This window comes from Chenopodium quinoa, unplaced genomic scaffold (genome assembly GCF_001683475.1).
Source record: "Chenopodium quinoa cultivar QQ74 unplaced genomic scaffold, ASM168347v1, whole genome shotgun sequence".
Taxonomy (NCBI): Eukaryota; Viridiplantae; Streptophyta; class Magnoliopsida; order Caryophyllales; family Amaranthaceae; genus Chenopodium; species Chenopodium quinoa.
Genome location: NW_018742244.1, coordinates 2,508,697 through 2,528,434, shown reverse-complemented (window position 1 = coordinate 2,528,434; position 19,738 = coordinate 2,508,697). Strand labels below are relative to the sequence as shown.

At 35.3% G+C, this 19,738-nt stretch overlaps 2 protein-coding genes across 2 annotated transcripts; one reads left to right on the top strand and one right to left on the bottom strand.

Annotated features, from left to right (window-relative positions):
* The first annotated feature begins 1,188 nt into the window (after positions 1–1,188).
* On the top strand, positions 1,189–7,806 carry LOC110740166 (ubiquitin carboxyl-terminal hydrolase 4-like). The gene is made up of 6 exons (XM_021920654.1): positions 1,189–1,582; positions 3,773–3,889; positions 5,184–5,282; positions 5,611–5,796; positions 6,571–6,752; positions 7,049–7,806. Exons 1-6 carry the CDS (start codon positions 1,466–1,468, stop codon positions 7,449–7,451), a joined length of 1,104 nt encoding a protein of 367 aa, XP_021776346.1. The 5' UTR covers positions 1,189–1,465; the 3' UTR covers positions 7,452–7,806.
* A 664-nt stretch (positions 7,807–8,470) lies between these two features.
* LOC110740154 (calmodulin-binding transcription activator 2-like) lies at positions 8,471–17,476 on the bottom strand. The gene is made up of 13 exons (XM_021920648.1): positions 17,234–17,476; positions 16,496–16,615; positions 14,911–15,026; positions 14,377–14,465; positions 14,193–14,235; positions 13,005–13,173; positions 12,740–12,862; positions 12,355–12,647; positions 11,639–11,980; positions 10,879–11,507; positions 10,143–10,725; positions 9,507–9,851; positions 8,471–8,848 (listed from the first exon to the last, which is right to left on the bottom strand). Exons 1-13 carry the CDS (start codon positions 17,271–17,273, stop codon positions 8,726–8,728), a joined length of 3,015 nt encoding a protein of 1,004 aa, XP_021776340.1. The 5' UTR covers positions 17,274–17,476; the 3' UTR covers positions 8,471–8,725.
* Positions 17,477–19,738: the final 2,262 nt, after the last annotated feature.

Genomic DNA, 19,738 nt, shown 5'->3' with positions numbered 1-19,738 from the left:
TACAATGAATTGACTCAATTCAATCACTAATATTTTTATTTTTAAACCTCAAGTATTATGAATACAAAAGAAAAACCAATGTCACCAAGACACCAAGTATACCCAATAATACAAATATGCCATAGGTATAATAAATCTCCTTTATACTTTCTTTCCTACAAATGTTCAATTTATTACTTGGTAAAGAGAAAAACTTATCTAAACCAACATCTTAGGGCCTGTTCTCATTGACTGAACTCGACTGAACTCAACTGAACTGAATTGAGCTGAACTAAACTGAACTGAGCTGAACTGAACTGAACTGAAATGAATATTTTATAAGAGAAGGAAATTAGGAGATGAGCTGAACTGAACTGAATTGAACTGAATTTCAACGTAAGAGAACAAACCCTTAATTAAACAATCATCATACGTAAGTTAACATTGGAGAATAAATTGAAAAGTTAACAAACTTCCACTTCGAAACATTAGATGGTGACGCTTAAACTTTACTTGGTTAATTTATCGCAGATAAATAATTACTCCTTATTACTCCCTCCGTTCCCTAATGTTTTTTACGTTCGGAATTATGCGCGGTTATTAAGAAATTGTGTAAAGTTGAGGTTTATTGGAATATTTCAATGATTGAAAATACAATTTTATTGAAAAATACAACATTGAGCATGTGGGTGAAGAAATTAGAGAAGAGCGGAGAGAGAAAGTAATACTCAGTAATAAGTGTTGAAAAACTATTAAAATAGTAAAAAAAAAAAAAAAGTACAATAGCACATGGAAAAGTAAGGACTTTTGAGTAAAAAAATTGTAAAACAAGGGTAATTTTATCAAAAATTTATGACCAAAATAGGAAATATACTTAATGTAAAGAATAAAAAGGAACACCCTAATTGAAAACGTAAAAAACATTTAGGAACGGAGGGAGTACTATTCGTTAAAAGAGAAAAAAAAAATGATAAGACAAATTAAAAAAAGATTAAAACAAAATTATCCAAAATCCACAAAAAGAAAATAAAAAGGGAGTTTGGGTTAGAAACCCAGTCAACGAGGTAAAGAGGAAAGAGAATCACCGAGTTTATTCTGACCCCAAAAAGAAAGGTGTTTCTTGCCTCTCTTCTTCTTCTACTTCTTCATTTTTATTTTTATTTTTTCTCATTTTCCAAATTATTTTAATTATTACAATTATTTATTTTTACTCCTATTTACATCATCATCTTCTTCATCTTCTTCTCACTATTTTCTCTCTCCTCCAAAATTTCCACTGTGCTGCTTCCTTCCTTCCTTCATTTTTCATGGCCTTTTTTTCTTCAATTTTCTCACAATCTGATGATATTATCATTTGATTCATACTTCAATTTCGTTTGATTTTTATCTGAAAATAATAAAGATAATTTGTAATTGAAGCAGAAAAAAATTGGAGAAAATTCGAGGAATATTAAAGGAGAAAATTTGGAGGGAACGAAAATCGATAATGGGGGCAGCTGGTTCCAAGTTGGAGAAAGCCCTCGGTGATCATTTCCCTGAAGGTGAAAGATATTTTGGCCTTGAGAATTTCGGCAACACTTGCTACTGCAACAGCGTTTTGCAGGTTTTTTTTCCCTTCAAAATTAGGGTTTTTGTTCTTCATTTTATATGGATTTTTGTCTCAATTTATCTGGGTGAATTTGATTAAACTTTTTTTTTGGTTGTTGTTGAATTTTGTTGTTGTATTGTGAGGATTGTTTGTTGCTGTTGCAATTTGGTTGATTTAATTATGTATAAGTGAGCTGATCTTGATTATTTGTAATTAATGGGAGATATAAATGTTCACTTTTTATAGTTTGATTTTGTTTTTAGTTTAATCTTTGGGTAAGTTGCATGCTAGAATGCTCTGAGCTTGATTTTCAGCTATAATTGTTGTAATTGATTAGATATTTGAATTGGTGAAAGTAGATTAGGAAGTGTAGAGGGATGGGGACTCTGGGGAGTTGGGGGGTGGGGATTCCTCCTTGAGGTTGATAGAAAGGGTGGACCGGGTTTTGTTAGATAGACATGAATATGCGCTTCGGAATCCGATATTGGTTGAATGATTGACTGATTTGTGGCTAATGTGAACCAAGTATTGGTATTCTAGATTCTAGTATCAATTTGGGTTTACCGATTACATTCGCGTGGAAATTTGATATGGTGAAATTCAATTAATTTTGGATAGGGAGCTGGTGAACTATTTATATTAAGGGAGCTGATATGAAGGAGGGACATATCACTTGTATGGTGTATCCTTGAGGGTCTTTTTTGTTATTTTTTGAACACGTATTTTAGGAGAGATTTGGTAAGAGGACTGTTGTGGAGGCTGAATAAGGTTTCTTTTTATCTCAGTTGTGATATGTGAAACTGTAGATGTGGGACAAACTTTTTCTAGAGAGGTCAAAATGGACTACATGTTCTTACTTCTTAGGGCGCTGGGACCATGACGATTTATCATGCATGTTTTTTCGGCAATTGAAACTTCAATTTCCAAGGCTTTTGGAGTAAAAGATTAGTCTTACTGGCTGCATTGCCCAATGTGCTGTATGTGCATTGCTATGTAGTGGAGATATATGTAAAAATACTTTTTTGTTTGAGAGGTGGTTCTAAATGATTTGAGAGGATAATCTTGTAAGTTTGGTCATTATGGTATCAGAATCTGAGAGCCTCCTAGGGATCTAATGGATGTAGTTGAAGGTATTATTCTTATATAGCTGGATACGTATATTTATAAACATAACTCGTTGAAATTGCGCTCTTTGTGATGGAGGAAAATGTCTCTTTGAATTGAGGTGTAGCTGGTAACTTCTGTGCATTGGACTTGCTACATTTTTAACCTCACGTACAACCTCAACTACAACAAATCAATTAGGATCCCAATATCACATTAGGAGATGGTCTGAGGAGGTTGTTATGTACATACCTTATCCCTAAGGCCCGAATTGTCCAAGATTTTAAGACTGTTACAAATGGTATTTCAGAAAGACTTGCAAATTGCTACTTCACTTTCTGTCATATTTATAGAAAACCTTGTCAAAATTGGAAAGTGGGTATGCATGTGGTTCATATAAATCTATTTCAGCTATTTAGTAGATTGAAACATGTCCAGCATTCCCTTACTGCTTTGAGGTGTTGTTTACCTTTACACTGGTTAGCTGTTAGCTCTGTGGAAGTGAAAGGGTTCCTCTAAGAAGGAAAGGCAAACCAACAATGGAGCTTTTCCAATGGGTATGTGAATATGGATTTGATGGATGTTAATGCTTGGTTGTGAAGTTTATAAATTAGGTGCTTATGGAATTGTATATTGTGGAGCGTAGCAGAGCTTATTATAGAGATAGCTTCAGTCATGACTCGTGTATTTGACAGTTTTCGTTGATGATCTATTTGATGTTTGAGATTCAGATCTCTCTTTCTTCCTCGATCTGGTTCCATGTATTAAAGCTTATAATTACGACAACTTATGTGATATTAGTGTGATATATATTTCCTAACATATTAATAAAACCCGCAAATATCTTCAGTTCAAAGACTTGTAACTAGAAACCTTCTTTTTGGATTTTTCTTGCTTATGGATTTTCTTTAGTTTGGGCAATGTTAGGGGTCTCGTGCAGTCCGCTGATTAAAACATATTGATGATGTAGAAGGTATACCATTTTTAAACTGAAGAAAACAGAGTAAAATATTTACCAAAAGATAACTTTCTTCTATGTGCCAACAATATTACACAGTTGTAATTAAGTCTTGATTTAATTCTCTCTCTCTCCTGTACCAGGCTCTCTATTTCTGTGTTCCATTTCGTGAGAAATTACTGGAGTACTATGAGAAGAACAAAAACCCTGTTGATCCTGAGGAAAATTTGCTCACATGTTTGGCAGATTTATTCACACAGGTACTGCACTTGATAATTCTCACAGTACACTGCTTAAGTGCTTATTGTACATGTGCATGATTTTTAATGTTGGAATGTCTACTGCAGTATTATTTTCCGTCTATCTTTTTCCTTCAGTTTTCTTTAATGACTGATGCCGTAATTATTTGTTTCTGCTGCTTTTTTGAAATTAATGATTTTGAATGCTTTCTTTTTCTTTACATCACTTTAACGCTTTGTGAGCTATTGAGATAAAAGTAATATTGTGAAGAAAAATTCTTGTACAACATTTACATTTGAGCAGTGTTCTCCTCAACCATTTTGACTTATTTTATGACACCGTGAGTTAAATTAAGTTTGGATAATTTCAGGTAAGGTCACATAACATAAGTTCATATTTCTAACAAAATAAGTTCTAGTAAATTTAGACAAAATAAATTCAGATGCTTTCATATATATTAAAAGAATTGGAATCCTGCTTTCCATGATGCTTCCTTACTCAAGCAGGATTTTGATTTTAAAATATTCCATTCTGTATCTTGTAACTACTTGGACAAGCTATATTGCAGGCCGATTGTTGATTTATAAGTTCAATTATTTTAAAGTTTTGTGATGGAGCTCAAGGAGGGGAGCTGGCTGAGAGTTTTGTGATGGAGAGTTGAGCATGGAGGAGCTATGGCATGCTTAAAAAAAAAAAAAGTTCTTATGTATATTGCTTGAAGTTTTACTTGGGAATTTTGAAGAAGTCACTGAGTTTGTAAGGGGAAGCTGGAGTTGGAACAGTCAAATTGGGGTATGTATGAAAGCGATTTGGATATGTTTGGACTTTGGTAGTCATTTACTCAATTGAATAAACCCTATACCCATCTCTAGAGATTGGATGGACATGTATATGGTTGTTAGAAATATAATGCTGAGCTCTGGACGGGGATACACCCTTTAGTAATGCTTAACTTGCAGTTTCCACAAGACCACTCGCTTTGCCAATCCTGTCAGTGAATATGTCTATTTGTCACATTTAAGGCTTATTTTTCTGAAATGCATGGCTACTTTCTTGATATCAGTGCAAAGGGTGTTGTTCAAACTTTGAGATGCATTGAATTTCGATGGAGATTTCTTACTCATTTCTGTTGTTATCTTTTTGAAGCAGGATGGTGTGATATTTGTATTTTTTTAGTCTTATGATAAAAAATTGTAGTTTTATTGTAATCCCTCTGAATGATAATTTATAGTGGATGATCAAATGATCTAATTGATTTGAAAAAGGAATTATGTGAGACGGTGTTTCATCATTTTTTTTGGTTTATTTATGCAGATAAGCTCCCAGAAGAAGAAAACAGGTGTAATTGCTCCCAAACGCTTTGTACAAAGAGTAAGGAAAGAAAATGAACTTTTCCGTGGGTACATGCACCAGGTATGTTGCTTTGCATCACAATTGATTTGCACGTATAATCAGCTGTAACTCTAATCTTTATTGTAAAAGCCTCTTTTGGCTTGATTCTCTTGTGTTAGTATTAAGTAGTAATCATTGAAAGGTTTGTGTGATTTGTTTTATATGGCCTATGCTCTTTTCACATGAAAAGATGAGGTCCCTTATCTATCCTTTTGTTTCTCTAGAAGAGTTGGGTAACATTCAAAATTCTCTAAATGAATAGTGGACCGACCCCTTGTTTGAAGAAAATATTTTGTCATTATTGAAATTCATCACACTTACATACTTAAATGATTTTGTTCTTATACAGGATGCTCATGAATTTCTGAACTTTTTGTTAAATGAACTTGTGGATATACTGGAGAAAGAATCTTCTGCTACAAAGGATAGCTCAGAAAATTCATCGTCTGAAAAGGTTGCAAATGGACCAAGAAATGGCCTAGCCAATGGTGTACAGAAGGAACCTCTTGTTACCTGGGTTCATAAAAATTTTCAGGTCAGTCTTTGTGTAACTACTCAAGTTCTTTGCTGAGTTTTTCTCCTTTTCCTTTGTAGTCGAGCTTCATTAATTCATTTAAGTTTCCACTTGGGGATCTTTAGCATGGAATCAGATTAGAGTTCGCTTAGATTTGTGCCAGAATCACCCTAAGAATTCTGAAGTCTGGATGTGAGCACAGAAATCCCTAATCATGGTGAAAATCAAATACAGATTATGGAAAAAATGAATTACTTTCTAAAACGGGTCTCTGAAAAATTGTTGTTGAAAAGAAGCCCCAAGGTTGTGGATAAACCTTTTACGTCATGAAATGCTTGGTGCATATACATGATTATCGAATTTGGGATTTGGGGGTATCACTGGTGGCTAGCTGTCCCTTACGACAGAAGACCCATTGCATTGCTACATTGCTTTTTTGGTTCGGGAGAACAAATGCTTGTTCCTTTTAAGTAAAAAGATTCCTGCCATCTTTTGGAAACATCTCTGAAAAGTCTTTAGGCTATAGGTTTTTATGCACAATTTTGTACCTTGACATCCTCGGTCCCCGCCTCAACAAGACTTAAATTGAATGGTAGTGGTTTCTTATGTCTTTTGGTGAAGTCGTACAATGTCCCTGGGAATTTAGAGTTGCTGCAAATTTGATTGTCATGCTCCTAGATGTTGATTTTTTTACTGCTACTGCATCAATATATTGCACTATTGCAGGCAATACGTATGCACACTATAATACCTGTAAAATGTTTCATGGTTACTGATTGTGAGACACAATTGCAGGGTATATTGACAAATGAAACGAAATGCCTGAGGTGTGAGACTGTCACAGCTAGAGATGAGACATTCTTTGATCTAAGCCTTGATATAGAACAGAACAGCTCCATTACTAGTTGCCTTAAGAACTTCAGCTCCACCGAAACTCTTAACGCTGAGGATAAATTTTTCTGTGACAAATGCTGTAGGTATGTTTCGTCTACTCTTAATTTTGTGTTGTTTTCAGCAATTCTACCTTTGTCTGCTGTCCATGCCTTTGTACAAAGAAATTGAAAGCATTTCAAAGTATGGACCATTTCTCAGACATTCCTTTTCTAAGACATTCCTTTTATTTTTACAAGTCCTGATTGTCTTCATTTAGTGAAAAGCCTATTCTTGCATTATTATTAATTTATTATGCTTTCGTTGAAGTTTAGAACATCAAGAACCAAAGTGTTTGCCTCCTTAATTACATCACTTAATAAGGAGCTACTTCGTTTTACAGTCTGCAAGAAGCTCAGAAGAGAATGAAGATTAAAAAGCCACCTCACATTCTCGTGATTCACCTGAAGCGCTTCAAATACATTGAGAATCTTGGTAGGTACAAGAAGCTCTCTTATCGTGTTGTGTTTCCATTGGAGCTCAAATTAACCAACACAATGGAGGACGCAGACTCAGAGTACTCCTTATTTGCTGTGGTTGTACATGTGGGGACTGGGCCAAACCATGGTCACTATGTCAGCCTTGTGAAAAGCCACAACCATTGGTTATTTTTCGATGATGAGAATGTTGATATAATTGATGAGTCTGCCGTTCAGACTTTCTTTGGATCAGCTCAAGAGTATTCTAGCAACTCAGAGCACGGATATATCTTGTTCTATGAAAGGCTTACGAGTGAAACAAGTTAACCAAAATTTTTGATTTCCGACTTCTGGTCTCTACTCCTGTCATGTGTAATGTGTGAAAATGAGCTCCAAAACCTCAGAATGTTCTATTGTACAGAGGATGAATTAGCGTTTTTTCTTATACATTCTCTCTGGTTTCCTAAGGGAACGACAATAAATTGATTGTAAATGACAGTTTGGAGAAAGACGTTAACTAACGCATGAGCTGCCGATAACTGCAAATCGGATTATACACTTCAGCTCATGATCTTTGGACTTGCTCTGCCTTTTGACCAGCTGGGCTATATCAATATTCATTAGCTGGGCTATATCAATATTCATTAGCTTATTAATCCTTTAAAGTCCAATTTTTTTTTGCTATCTGTTTGCAATTGAAAATGCAGTTGGTCCTGGAATAATCTTAATACATTATTGGATTTTTTGTAGAAGAAAACCATAAATAATTCATTTAATGTTTTACTATTATTTCTATCATTACTGTTACTAATCTTATTATATTGCTGTTGCCTGTTGTTAATATTATTTTTATCACCATATTTGAGGAGATTAATGTTGTTTTTTTTTTTAAAGGAACATGGCTAATTTTTTTTGAGCTGAACCTATGATAAGGATACATAGAAGTCCAAATTCAAAAACATGTCCAAGCTTTTACTTCTAAAAGCATTTCTAATACTATATCTATTTTTTATTTGCAACAAAGGAGCATTATTTCGAAGTTAAACTCAGTACACGTTTAGTTACCTTTATAACTCGTTAGAAAGAAGCTTTGTGGCGGTAAGAGCCTGAATTAGTGTATACCATGTATATAGATTTATAGTATGTAGGATTAACCAAAAGAATTCCTCTAATTAGGCTTTTAGACACATTTATAACAAAAATACCCATTCCCGATAGAAATTTTTTTTTCCCCTGCAAACATTAAATTGATAAGCTCAGTCAAACAGACAACAGATGTAACATGTCAAATTTTTATTTTTTTTTTGCATAAAAGTACTAAAACTTCTTAGATTGGCATGCACGCATAGAGTAGATTTTAAAGAACCATTAGCTACAGAATCATACGCACATATCCAACAATCTCAGACGGGTTTCTAAATCTAACCTGTTTTGTCAAACTTAACCATGCCTACGCATCAGTCTTCTAAAGGATCTCCTTCCTAATTAATGCTATATATAAGTATTTACAAGAGAATATTAACTTCCGTCCAATCATGATGGTGCAGACAATTCACTTTATGTACAAATTGCACAAATTAGAATGAAAATAGAAAATCAAATCACTCAAATGCTATAGCCATGAAGTTGTCATCATCTAGTAAGCTTTCGACATCAATCATGTCATCTTCACCTTCAGCTGGTGCAATATCTGCGCTGTTTAGGGTGCTGTCTTGTACCTGACTCTGCAAGGAAGCGAAAAAACAATGTCAGGTAAAGAGATTACAGCTAAAGCGTTTATGAAGAGATAAGGGGTGATTCAATGACACAAGACACCTAGCAATTCACAAACTACAATAGTCAAGTAGCATCTACAACAAAAACAACTAAGCGCTCTATGCAATTTGAACCTTCATCTTCCAAGACAATGTTGCAGAAAAGGTATGATAAATCACATATGGCCCAGGCTGTCTTAAATAATTTAAGCATCTTCAAATTTCACCTTGTGAAAGGATTTTATAAGAAAGACACAAGTGAAAGACACCAGCCAGACTTTCTAAAGGTTACGCTTGCACATAACATTCTCCATCATCTTCCACCTGTTACTCACTAAACAGCATAGACGCAATAATGAAAGTTGTATTCCAACCATCCCAATATAATGGGCCACACATCTCTAAAGGCTCTATCTGCCAACACCACTTTTTTTTTTTTTTTTGGGGGGGGGGGGTGCAGGTTAGGCACTAGGCAGCAACAAAACACAAAACTAGAGCAGGTACAGCGAAATACAACTACTTGCTAGGTCTTGTAACAGATATATGCACACCCAAGTACATGACGTTGACTCAATTATGCTTTGGCAATCAAGAACCACAAGATCATCCATATAAACATTATGAATACCTGATTCTTTTGAAAACCTTCTACAGCAGTCAGAAGCCTTCGATACTGTGCTCTTGCATCAGGATATTGAACCATAGACTTCACCCGGACAAGGGCTTTTTGCAACCGTTCTTCAGTTTGTTTCCTTCCTTCTTTCAGATAATCATAATCATCTTCTTCAGAAGGCGGCTTCTGTACAACTGGTGGAGCATCTGTGCTGGATGCTGCTTTATTAAGGGCATCAGAACGAAACCCGCGCAATCCAGTCCCTTTTCGTCTCCACCGCAGAATCGCTTTCTCTAGTATTCCCACAGACCAGACAACTGGTTTGTATCGTTTCCTCGCCTGGTGACCTCTCACATGGGCCTTAAATAAAGCACAATATTAGACACTACCTCCATCACTTTGTTTTATTTGAAAAGGAAATTCATCATTTTACATTTCACAAGGATAGTAAACTGTAGATCAGAATACTGAGTTGCAATCAAATAACGTCTCGGAGCTGAATATCACATCAAAATGCATGCATCAATGGGTTACTAAGTTAAACTCCACATCATTACAAATCACACCCAAAATGTTGACAATGACGATCTTTAAAAAAAATAATGAACAGAAATGCTCTAGAACATAAGAGAAAACAATAGGTTCAAATACCTGGATTCTAACAACTCTTTCGCGAATAGTCAAAAATTCTTTCCTCTTTTTCCAACCACGAAATTTTTTCTGTATGTGTGTTGCAGCTGAATGGGCTTTCTCATCAGGATGCCCAGGCCTCTTAATTTTGGATGATACAAGTGAGAGAAACTGTTCATCAGTCAACAAAGACTCATCGTCACCAGCACCCTTACTGATATGCTTCCTTTGGAATGACTGCATCCTGAAAACTTGATGAATACGACCAGCAGCTTGAGTGGCATTACGAACAGCAGCCAAGGAATCCTTTAATGACAAATCTGACCCATCACCTTCATCACCAGGAGTAGCCATCTTCTCTCTCATTGTTTGTACAGCATTGTTCATAGAGTTTTCAACTGGACTATCCTTCTTTCGATCGGTCATTGTAAGGGCCTCAAGGTGATCAGTCAAGGAATGTTCTGCAAGGAAACCAGATATTCCTTTGTATCCTTTAGCTGAAGCCAAGTCCGCAGCAGTCCTACCCAATGGAAATTCTGGTGAAGGATCTGTTACTAATCCCGATCCAGCTTCCAGTGCAACTAGAAAAGCAACAGTCTTCTCTCTAGAGTAGTAACATAGACAATGGAACAACATAATATAAGACAATATAAGGCCGCGCAGTCACTATCAGGTTAATTGAAGAAACTTACACGGATGAAACTATTAAAGAGAAAAGGAGCTTATATAACATATTTCAGCATATTAAAAGCTTTACCTTCCGTAACATGCAGCCCAGTGGAGAGCCGTCCATCCATTTATGTCCCGGAAATTCAAACTAACACCAGCAGCTAAAGTAGGGGGGATAATCCAATCGAAACCAAGTGCTGCAGCAAGATGCAACAACCCTTGCCCCTCTTCATCAAGTGTATTTGGTCCTTTTCCATCTTCACTACTAACCTTGTCAAACAGCCAAGAGACCACTTTTTCCTTCAAATGTTGTTCAACCCCCAAGACGAGTTCATCTTCCATTAATAGAAATATTTTTCTAAAAATTGGCTCTTTCTTTCTAATACTTTCAGAAGTAGAATCAAAATTCCCGGGAGAACTTATAGATAGTAGCTTCTGAAGTCGGAGCCAAAGCTGATTTTCTGTCATACTGCTAACCATGTTTTTGTCTTTTTTACCCTCAACAACATATTCGAATTCTCGCACTTGACTACAAGCAAACCTGTTAGAACATGATACATAGAAAGGGACTCGTCCAACACTATGCAGTGGTGCATAACAACAGAGAACACCATTGCCGAGAACTTCAGCAGGCACCTCCACTTCACCAAACATGCAAGACCAATTATACTTGAACACCTCCGAGGGACTGACCATAAATTTTCCAGTGATCACAACCTATCATTTGATGCAAACAAAAAGTTAATGACAGATAAATAGATGTGGTTCTATCTTAAGCATGCCATTTAAATCTTTATAATGTGAATCATGCAAGTCTCAAATGTTGATTTAAAAAAAAAAAAAAACACCTTTGTTTCACTGTCTGTTGAAGCACAACTTGGTGAGAAGTCTTGAATGTCAAAGAGCTGATCTTGGCCAATTGAGGGACTCATTGAGTAGTCCTCTAGTTGTATTGAAGGATCATCAACAGAAGCAGCAGTTTCAATATTTTGCCATGACAGATTTGAAGTCGACTTCAAATCCAAGTCATCTACTTCAGCTAATTCCTTGGTCATCCATTTATTGAAACTATCAACTTTTTGCAGGCCCTCCTCTGCCCTAATAGATCCCAGCAATGGCTGCTTAGCAGTAGCAGTAATGTTTGTATTGTCTTGATATTCAGTGAAAGAAAGTTCTAATGGGTTGTTACTCTGACAAACAGGAAAGATGTGCATATTAGGACGCATATATATATATTCTCCAGAAATATACAAGTCTACTAAGAAATGAGAACTAAGCAATAAAAGTCCTGTGAACTGAATGCCCACGCATAAATGGGTACCAAAAAAATTTCGATTCAATTATAAAAAATCCAACATTATAATTACCAATAGTTATTCAGAATTGTAGGGATCCCGATAATGTTCTGAATTATTCAAACAATAACATTAATCATTTCGAAAAAAAGAGTTGAGGTAATTGTTTGAGTTATATAATCGTTGAAGAATTTTGTTGCGTGAAAATAGAGCTTCCTCACTTTCCATTCCCATTTCTGTGCAACAAAGGTTACTAAGTATAAGATTACCTGCAAGTATGGCGCTAAAGAAGCTCCTGGCGCACCATTGACACCAAAGCCAGCATCCAGAAGCTGGCTGAAACTCTCATTGTAACCATCAGTGCTTCCAACAAGCGGAGCACCAGAAAGTAACGGATTAGGTAGTAAATTTTCCGGACCTCTAGTACACTGCTGAAAAACTTCTTCCCAGCTCCCCAAGTCAAGTGTTTTTAGTTGATTATAATCATTAGTTCCAGCTCCTCGTTGAGCAAGAGAAGTGTAATCCAATCCAGGACCAGGAAGTTGGCTCCCTTTATAGTCGTCTGGTAACAATACAGGGAAATGAAGGTCAACAGCTTTAAGAGAAATCAACAATGCAGCTACCCAAGTAAACACATCAAATGCTGAAACATACCAGGGTATGTAGGAATAAAGTTGGAGTTCATAAGGGAGCCCGACTTGTTATTTTCAAAAGTGTCTTCTATGTTTTGGAAGTTAACAGGTGATGGGTACTTTGACATTGCTTGGTGATTATCCTCTGTTCCAACATAACCCAAGAATGACATATTATAAATTAAAATAAAATAGAAAATAAAATAAAATAAAGAATAAAAAAGAAAGCTCCAACTGCGGTAAGTCTTTAGAGCTAGAGTGATCACAAGCGAGAGAAAGAGAACTACCAGATTCAATTTCTTCATAAGAAGAGGTCAAAGAACTAACTGCACTTGGGGATCCAGTATTTCCAGTAAAAGCTTCATTATAACTGTTTGAAACACTACTAGACACAGAGTTGCTAATCTGGGAACCGGAAATCACTGATTCTGTCTCTCTAATGCTGCTCCTGTTACCCTGTTTTAATGAGTAAAAATAGAAGAAAATGATTGGAAAATATGACTAGAAACAAACAATAAATTTCAAATAAGTATGTCCATATTATTGCTCAATTCACAATTTTCACTCAAACAGCAGAGTGATAGATAGATATAGGATATATTCATCTACATTCTGGAATATCATTACCTTAAAATATTTCCAAGAACGATAAACATCCCAATTCATTAGTAGAAAAAGACTACATCTATTTTAAAATGAAAATTCCAAATGTTGTAGTTTAGAGAAATATACCGACAAAAAAGGAAGGGGCAAAGAGAATGTCCATGAATATTATCTTCAAAGAGATGTTACGAATTTCCCAAATCCTTTTCTTGGAAGAAAAATATATACTACCTCCGTTTCACAATAGATGCAACATTTTAACTTTTTGTCTTTTCAACACACCACTAGGACTATTTATTTTATTTATAAACAACAATTTATAAATTAAAAAATAAATAAATAAAAATTAGAAAAATTATTTTTACAAATATACATGGAGGTCAATCCACCAATACTATAATTTTTCTATAATCTGTAAAAGCTCTTTGACTTGAATTTAACAAATACACAGCTCCTTAACTTCTCTCTAATAGTCCTATATCTAGCAGAGGAAGTCAAACATCCAAAGCATCCTACATGAGCATAAAAATAGATAATGACAAGGCTATAGAGGGTGATCACGATCCATTAAATCCTAAAACAAATTAATTAGGCTAACCTGATACAATCAAGTGAACAAAACTATCAATGCCAAGATGGACTCAAGTAGGGGGAAAAAAAAAGGAAAAGTACTTTCACTTCTTTGAGTGTGTTGCCTCTTCTTACAAGGGGAAAAAAAATTACAGCATGTACACAAGAAAAACACTGCAAATTGGTTTAGGCGGAAACTTTACAATAGATACGAGAGCCAAATAGCATCTCATAAGAAAAGCTAAATAATTACTTCCTTCGTTCTATTAAATTAGCAAACAGTAAATATGAAATAAACATACCTTAACCTCCAAGTAATGCACAAAAACAATATGCATGTACTCCCTGCAACATTCACGAGGAATAGTAAGAAAGACAAAGTTTTCCCAAACTTAAATGCACTATACCTCACAGTATTACAGCAAAATCATAGAATAAGAAAAAAAAAATGCTGTGAAAAAAGTAATTTTAATTGATAATACATACTCTTCAAGCAACCAATAGCTGCGCCTCTGAAAACATTCATTATCTTCACCATGGGCATAGTAGCAATGCAGCACATCAACACTTCCAACCTATGAGTGCTTCAAGCATGAGATGTAGTAGAAACATATCTAATACATATTCCTAATATTTGTAAAATTGTAACTCCTATCCCAAAACAAATTTTCTCTTCACGTTTAACATGGAGGCTAGGGTTTTTTTTGTAAAATTTTTGTTTGAAGGAGCATGGAGACTAGTTGTGCCAATAAGCCAATGTTAATAAAAAAATGTTCTCTAACGTTGCAAATTCACCGTAAAAGAACACTTTAGATTGAGGTTGGATTATAAAGATAAAGCCTCTAAGCAATAATCTGAATTTTGACTACTTTCTTCTTCTTATTTTCTTTCATGGCTCTTTTTTTTTTTTCCCTTCTCACTGGAAAAAGTGTTTTGTGTTACTTAATATAGTTAAATGACCCCAGGAACATACAATACGTGAGAAAAAAAATGAAAAAAATTATTTATTGTCCACCCTACCTTTAGCTTCTCATGAGCTTCCTTCACCGTCTTTCCATCCTTTTTCTTCCGCCAGTTATGGCCATCCTTTCTAAAGTATCTCAAAATCTTTCGATCAAAAAGAAAGAGAGAGCCGCCTAAGGAAAAAAAAAAATGCGCACACCAAGAATTATAACCCTCATGTTTGGTTATCAGTTCATAATAGAATTCAACTTTGTTAAGAGGATTCCTGAGTACAAAGTATTATCTTAAAAAAAAAAAGAGGGTAAACAGAAGTAAAGTGGCAAAAAATTGAGAAACAGATTATTCAATTTCTCCTGATAAATAGATCAAATTTGAGAATGACTAAACAATAATGAACAGGTCTCTGTAATACAAAAAGGCATGGTGTTTGGAGCACTAACTGGATATAGCCTTTTTATATGGCTGCTTAAGACAACAATGCTGATCTAACACGTTACAACCACCATAATTAGGACCCTTCTCCACTCATCTTCTGCTGCATTTTTTCCTCCTCAAACCCTGTTGTTCAACATAAACACTCTTCTATCCAATCCTGATCCTAAACACTGATGTCTGTCAGTGTGTTTACATGTGTCGTGTAGTGAGTTCCCTAGAATGATAAGTGTATATTACACGGAAAATATGAAACCTTGTGGACCAAGGAGGCATGAACATCAATAGAAATTCACGCAGAATGTAATTTAATTATTCCTGAATTACACTCTTGTCTCCACACTTAACTCCCTCGTATAAACATCAATAGCATTTCATGCAGCGTGCAATTCAATTCATCCTGAATTACACACTGAACCCTCTGTAGTTCCCCCCCCCCCCTGATCCCAGTCACCAGTCAAACACCCTACCCACCACCCAAATGGATTTCATAGCTCACAGAATTCTCTCCAACAGCATAAAACATGCTGTAACTGAGACTCTGAGAGAGAAATTTTCAAATTAAAAATCCGATAAACAAACTGAAATGCCCCCCACCCACCCACAAACACCACAAACAAATTAAGATAAATTTGAAAGAAAATAAAATATATAGAAGTAATTAACAAAATGTTAATAGTTGTAAATAGCGGTATAAAAAATATATGAAGTAAAAGTTGGCAATGGGTGGAAATGTGGAACACTCGGCCAGTGCCTAGAGAAACACTGTTCAAATCATTCTACATTTAATTTCCTTGTTCTTTTGGTCATGTGTGAGGGGATCAGTTAACTTGTAAAGTACAACAGGAGCCGACAGAAATATCCTCAGGGATACTATTCCTCTTTCCTGATTGATGCCCCATCCATGCACACCCCAAAACCTCAAGTTCTAGATCCGCTTTGAATTGGAATTTTACTTGGGTCAACAAGAACATGCTGCATTCATACTAAGTACTAAACAAAGGGCCCTTTTTTCGGCACCAATATAAGAATTCTTCGCCAAAAATCAAGATACATAACTCGAAACCTACAGTAAGATCATCTTGCGCTATACGTAACTGCACAAATGTAACTGATACAAAATGCCTGTGTACCTTAACTAACATATATGGAGTATTAGTTAAAATGTCAATATGCAACAAGCAGTAAGCAAAGGTTACACAAATCTTACTCGAGGGCCGGGTTGGAGGTTCTGAAGATATTTGAAATTTTTGATAATTCCTGAGAATTTCACAGATTTCAGCTGGTCGCAACCATCTATGTTGAGCTTCTAACTGTAATTGTTGAATGTCTGCAAATTATGAGTTAACAGTCAGTAGCAAGACAGCAAGCTTAAAGATTTCATCCTAAAAAAATACCAAATTCATTCATTTTAAAGCCCAAGATTACACCTAAAAACAAACATAAAATAAAATTTTAAAAAAAAAAAAAAAATCATAGCAAAACCCTAAAAAATTGGATTGATTAGCTTAATTAAAACTCACTAATTCACGTCTCAACTAAAGCAAAATTATTCAAAACAATATCAAGAAATTCACCGAATGAACAAAATCACAATAAAAACCAATTTTAATTTCAAGCGACTCAGTCAAAATTAGAGCACCGTCAACAAGATAATCATTGAACACCGTCAATCACACAATCATTGAACCTAAAAAACAACATGCAAGATAACACAATGAAGAATGAACTCATAAATCATCACAACAACCACAAAATCAAATTCATCACCAAAAATTCACAACAATCAACTGAAAAATCATTATAAAAAAAATAATAATTAATCAATTAAACACATGAAAATTACCGGCTACAATAAACCTCAAATTAAACTAAAAAAAAAAAAACACGAAAAAACCCCCAAAAAAATCAAAAAAATAAAAAAGAATGATAAAAAATGAGTTCACACCAAGACGAATTCCAGGAGGAATAGATCCTCTATCCGCCATAGAAATCGAAAAGAGGAGGGAGAAAGAAGCTTCGATCTTCCGGCAAAAGTTGGATTGAAGGAGTGAAGCAGAGAAGAATGTTGGTAGGTTTTTGGGAGGAGAGAGAAAGAAGACGATCCGAAAACGTAAGCTGGACAAATGTGAAAAAGGGATATTTCTGGGTTACTACAGTTCTTCTATATTAGAGGAGAGAGAAAAAAGAAGGAAGGTGAAATGGCAAGACTTTTATATTTATAGTAGGAGAGAGATTTGTTGAGGTGTTTACTTTGCTTTTTGCACGTGACCTTATGTTGGAGGGTTATATTATGTTTTTTAGAGTAGTACGCGATTTTTTGCTTGCTGTATTCCACTTTTTTTGACGGTGGCTAAACTGCTAAAGGTGAAGGAAAAAAAAAAAAAAAAAAAAAGTTAAATTGAGTTGATTAGGGTTGAATAGATTGGGTTAATTTTAGGTCAATGGAGGAATCATTGGGGATGGATTTGAATAGGTTTACGGTAATTGTCATGTCATGTGGGGTTGTTTGTGAGTCATTTGGGTTAGATAATTAAGGTAATGGGATGTTTTTAAAGACGAAAACACTATGTACAAGTATCAATTAAAAATAGCGTTTGTATTATGATGAATTTGACAAAAAAGTGATTGTTGAATTATTTTGAGAATTAGAGACAAAATTCATGTAATTAATTAATTTACTTAGGATATGGTGTTGTAGATTAATTAAACAAGATTATTAAAGCAAATAACAAGATTAATTAACCTTGGTAAAAAGGTTGAATGAAGAACCTTGGTTTAAAGGGAGAAGGCTCAATTAATAGGAAGCAAAAGGGCTGGAGTTCTGCCACCCTCTTAGCCGCCCGATCGGGCGCGAGGCTGCGTCTGGTATCTTGCTCCACCGCCCAGTCGGGTAGCCGCCGCCCTACCGGGCGCGAGAACGAGATACAAATTCTGCTGGGTTTTCGCTCGATCGGGCTACCGCCGCCCGATCGGGCGCGAGAAGCGGCAGAGATCGACGTCCATAATCGCCCGGTCGGGCGATGGCCGGCCCGATCGGGCGCGGGTCTTGGGTGTTTGAAATTGACGGTTAACGTCAGTTTCTTACGATAGAATAATTGAGGGGTTTTGCTTTGTTATTTGCCTTTAGTATAAATATGTTCTTTTGGAACATATGTAAGAAGAGAATTTTGAGAGGAGAAAAAGTTAGATTCCTTTTTCTTCTTGAAAATATATTGCAAAGTTTAATTATCATCATCACAAATCACATACACTTATCTACATTGAATTGTAATCATCCTACTTGTGATTGCAATTGTTCTTCGTTGTATCTCCTAAGTAAATTTCCGTGAAACCCGGTTGTAGTATAAGGTCGGAATTATACTTTTGGGAAAGTGATCCCGTTCACGCCTCGAAGATTTTACCGGTTTATTTTGTTTGCTTTCTTTGTGACCCTAATTAAACATAAAATCCCCAACAGAGATTGTGATTGTAATTAAGATCGTCAAAGAGGAAGCGTTAGGTGTCCAATTCGGGATATCAATGGGGCGAGGATGGGTTCCAAATTGGTAGGTGGTGCCGTGGTGGGCAGGGGGTGGGGATATAAATCATACATGTCATGGGTGATGGGTCGGTTGTACTTGCTCCACTCATACCCACCCGTCCACTTTCGACTTGCCCCATATCCACATTCATACTACCTCCGTTTTTTATTAGTTGACACGTTTTGACTTTACCACTATTTACAGCCTTCCTTTAACCAAGGGTTATGATTTATATATGAAAAAAATATAGTCAAGTGAGATCTTGTTAGATTCGTCGCAATGTATATTTTCAAACTATCAGCTTTTTATAATTTTTGCTTATTGGTAATTAAAGATATTAACGATTGAATTTGTGCATTGACAAACGTGACTAAAGAAATGTGTCAACTAAAAAGAAACGGAGGAATTATAAATTAAAATACCATTTTATATTTTATTAAAAAAAGTAAAATAAAATAGTAAATATAATAATTTGTAATAGACTTGTACAATAAATAAATTTAAAACAAATGTGTAACATTAACGACAAGATGATTTTTTAAAAATTGTAATCTACATTATGTAGTATTTGGGATGCAGGGATCCGTCGCGAGAAAGGGGATTATAATGTTAGACGAGAATGAGGATGAGGAAAAGCTAACATCTGTCTGTCATTCTCCATTAACATCCATATGTCCAATTGCATAGAGCTCAACATTTAGGGCCTATTCTCATACTATTATTTTCAGTTCAATTCAGCTCTAATAAGTTCAGTTTTGCTTAGCTCTAATATGTTCGGTTCAGTTCAATTCAGTCAGCTCCTAATTTCCTTCTCTTATAAAATATTAAGTTCAGCTTCTAATTTCCCTCTCTTATAAAATATTCATTTCAGTTCTATTCAGTTAAACTCTAATAAAATTCAGTCCAATTCAGTTCTAATAAGTTCAGTT

Bases quoted from the DNA above. Each gene is read 5' to 3' on its own strand.
- LOC110740166 (XM_021920654.1), top strand. From the start codon at position 1,466: ATGGGGGCAGCTGGTTCCAAGTTGGAGAAAGCCCTCGGTGATCATTTC. The intron at 3,890-5,183 runs GTACTGCACTTG...TTATTTATGCAG, and splicing joins TGGCAGATTTATTCACACAG to ATAAGCTCCCAGAAGAAGAA. The intron at 5,797-6,570 runs GTCAGTCTTTGT...ACACAATTGCAG, and splicing joins GGGTTCATAAAAATTTTCAG to GGTATATTGACAAATGAAAC.
- LOC110740154 (XM_021920648.1), bottom strand. From the start codon at position 17,273: ATGGCGGATAGAGGATCTATTCCTCCTGGAATTCGTCTTG. The intron at 16,616-17,233 runs GTGTGAACTCAT...CATAATTTGCAG, and splicing joins TCCTCCTGGAATTCGTCTTG to ACATTCAACAATTACAGTTA. The intron at 13,174-14,192 runs GTATGTTTATTT...TCATTAAAACAG, and splicing joins TGCATTACTTGGAGGTTAAG to GGTAACAGGAGCAGCATTAG.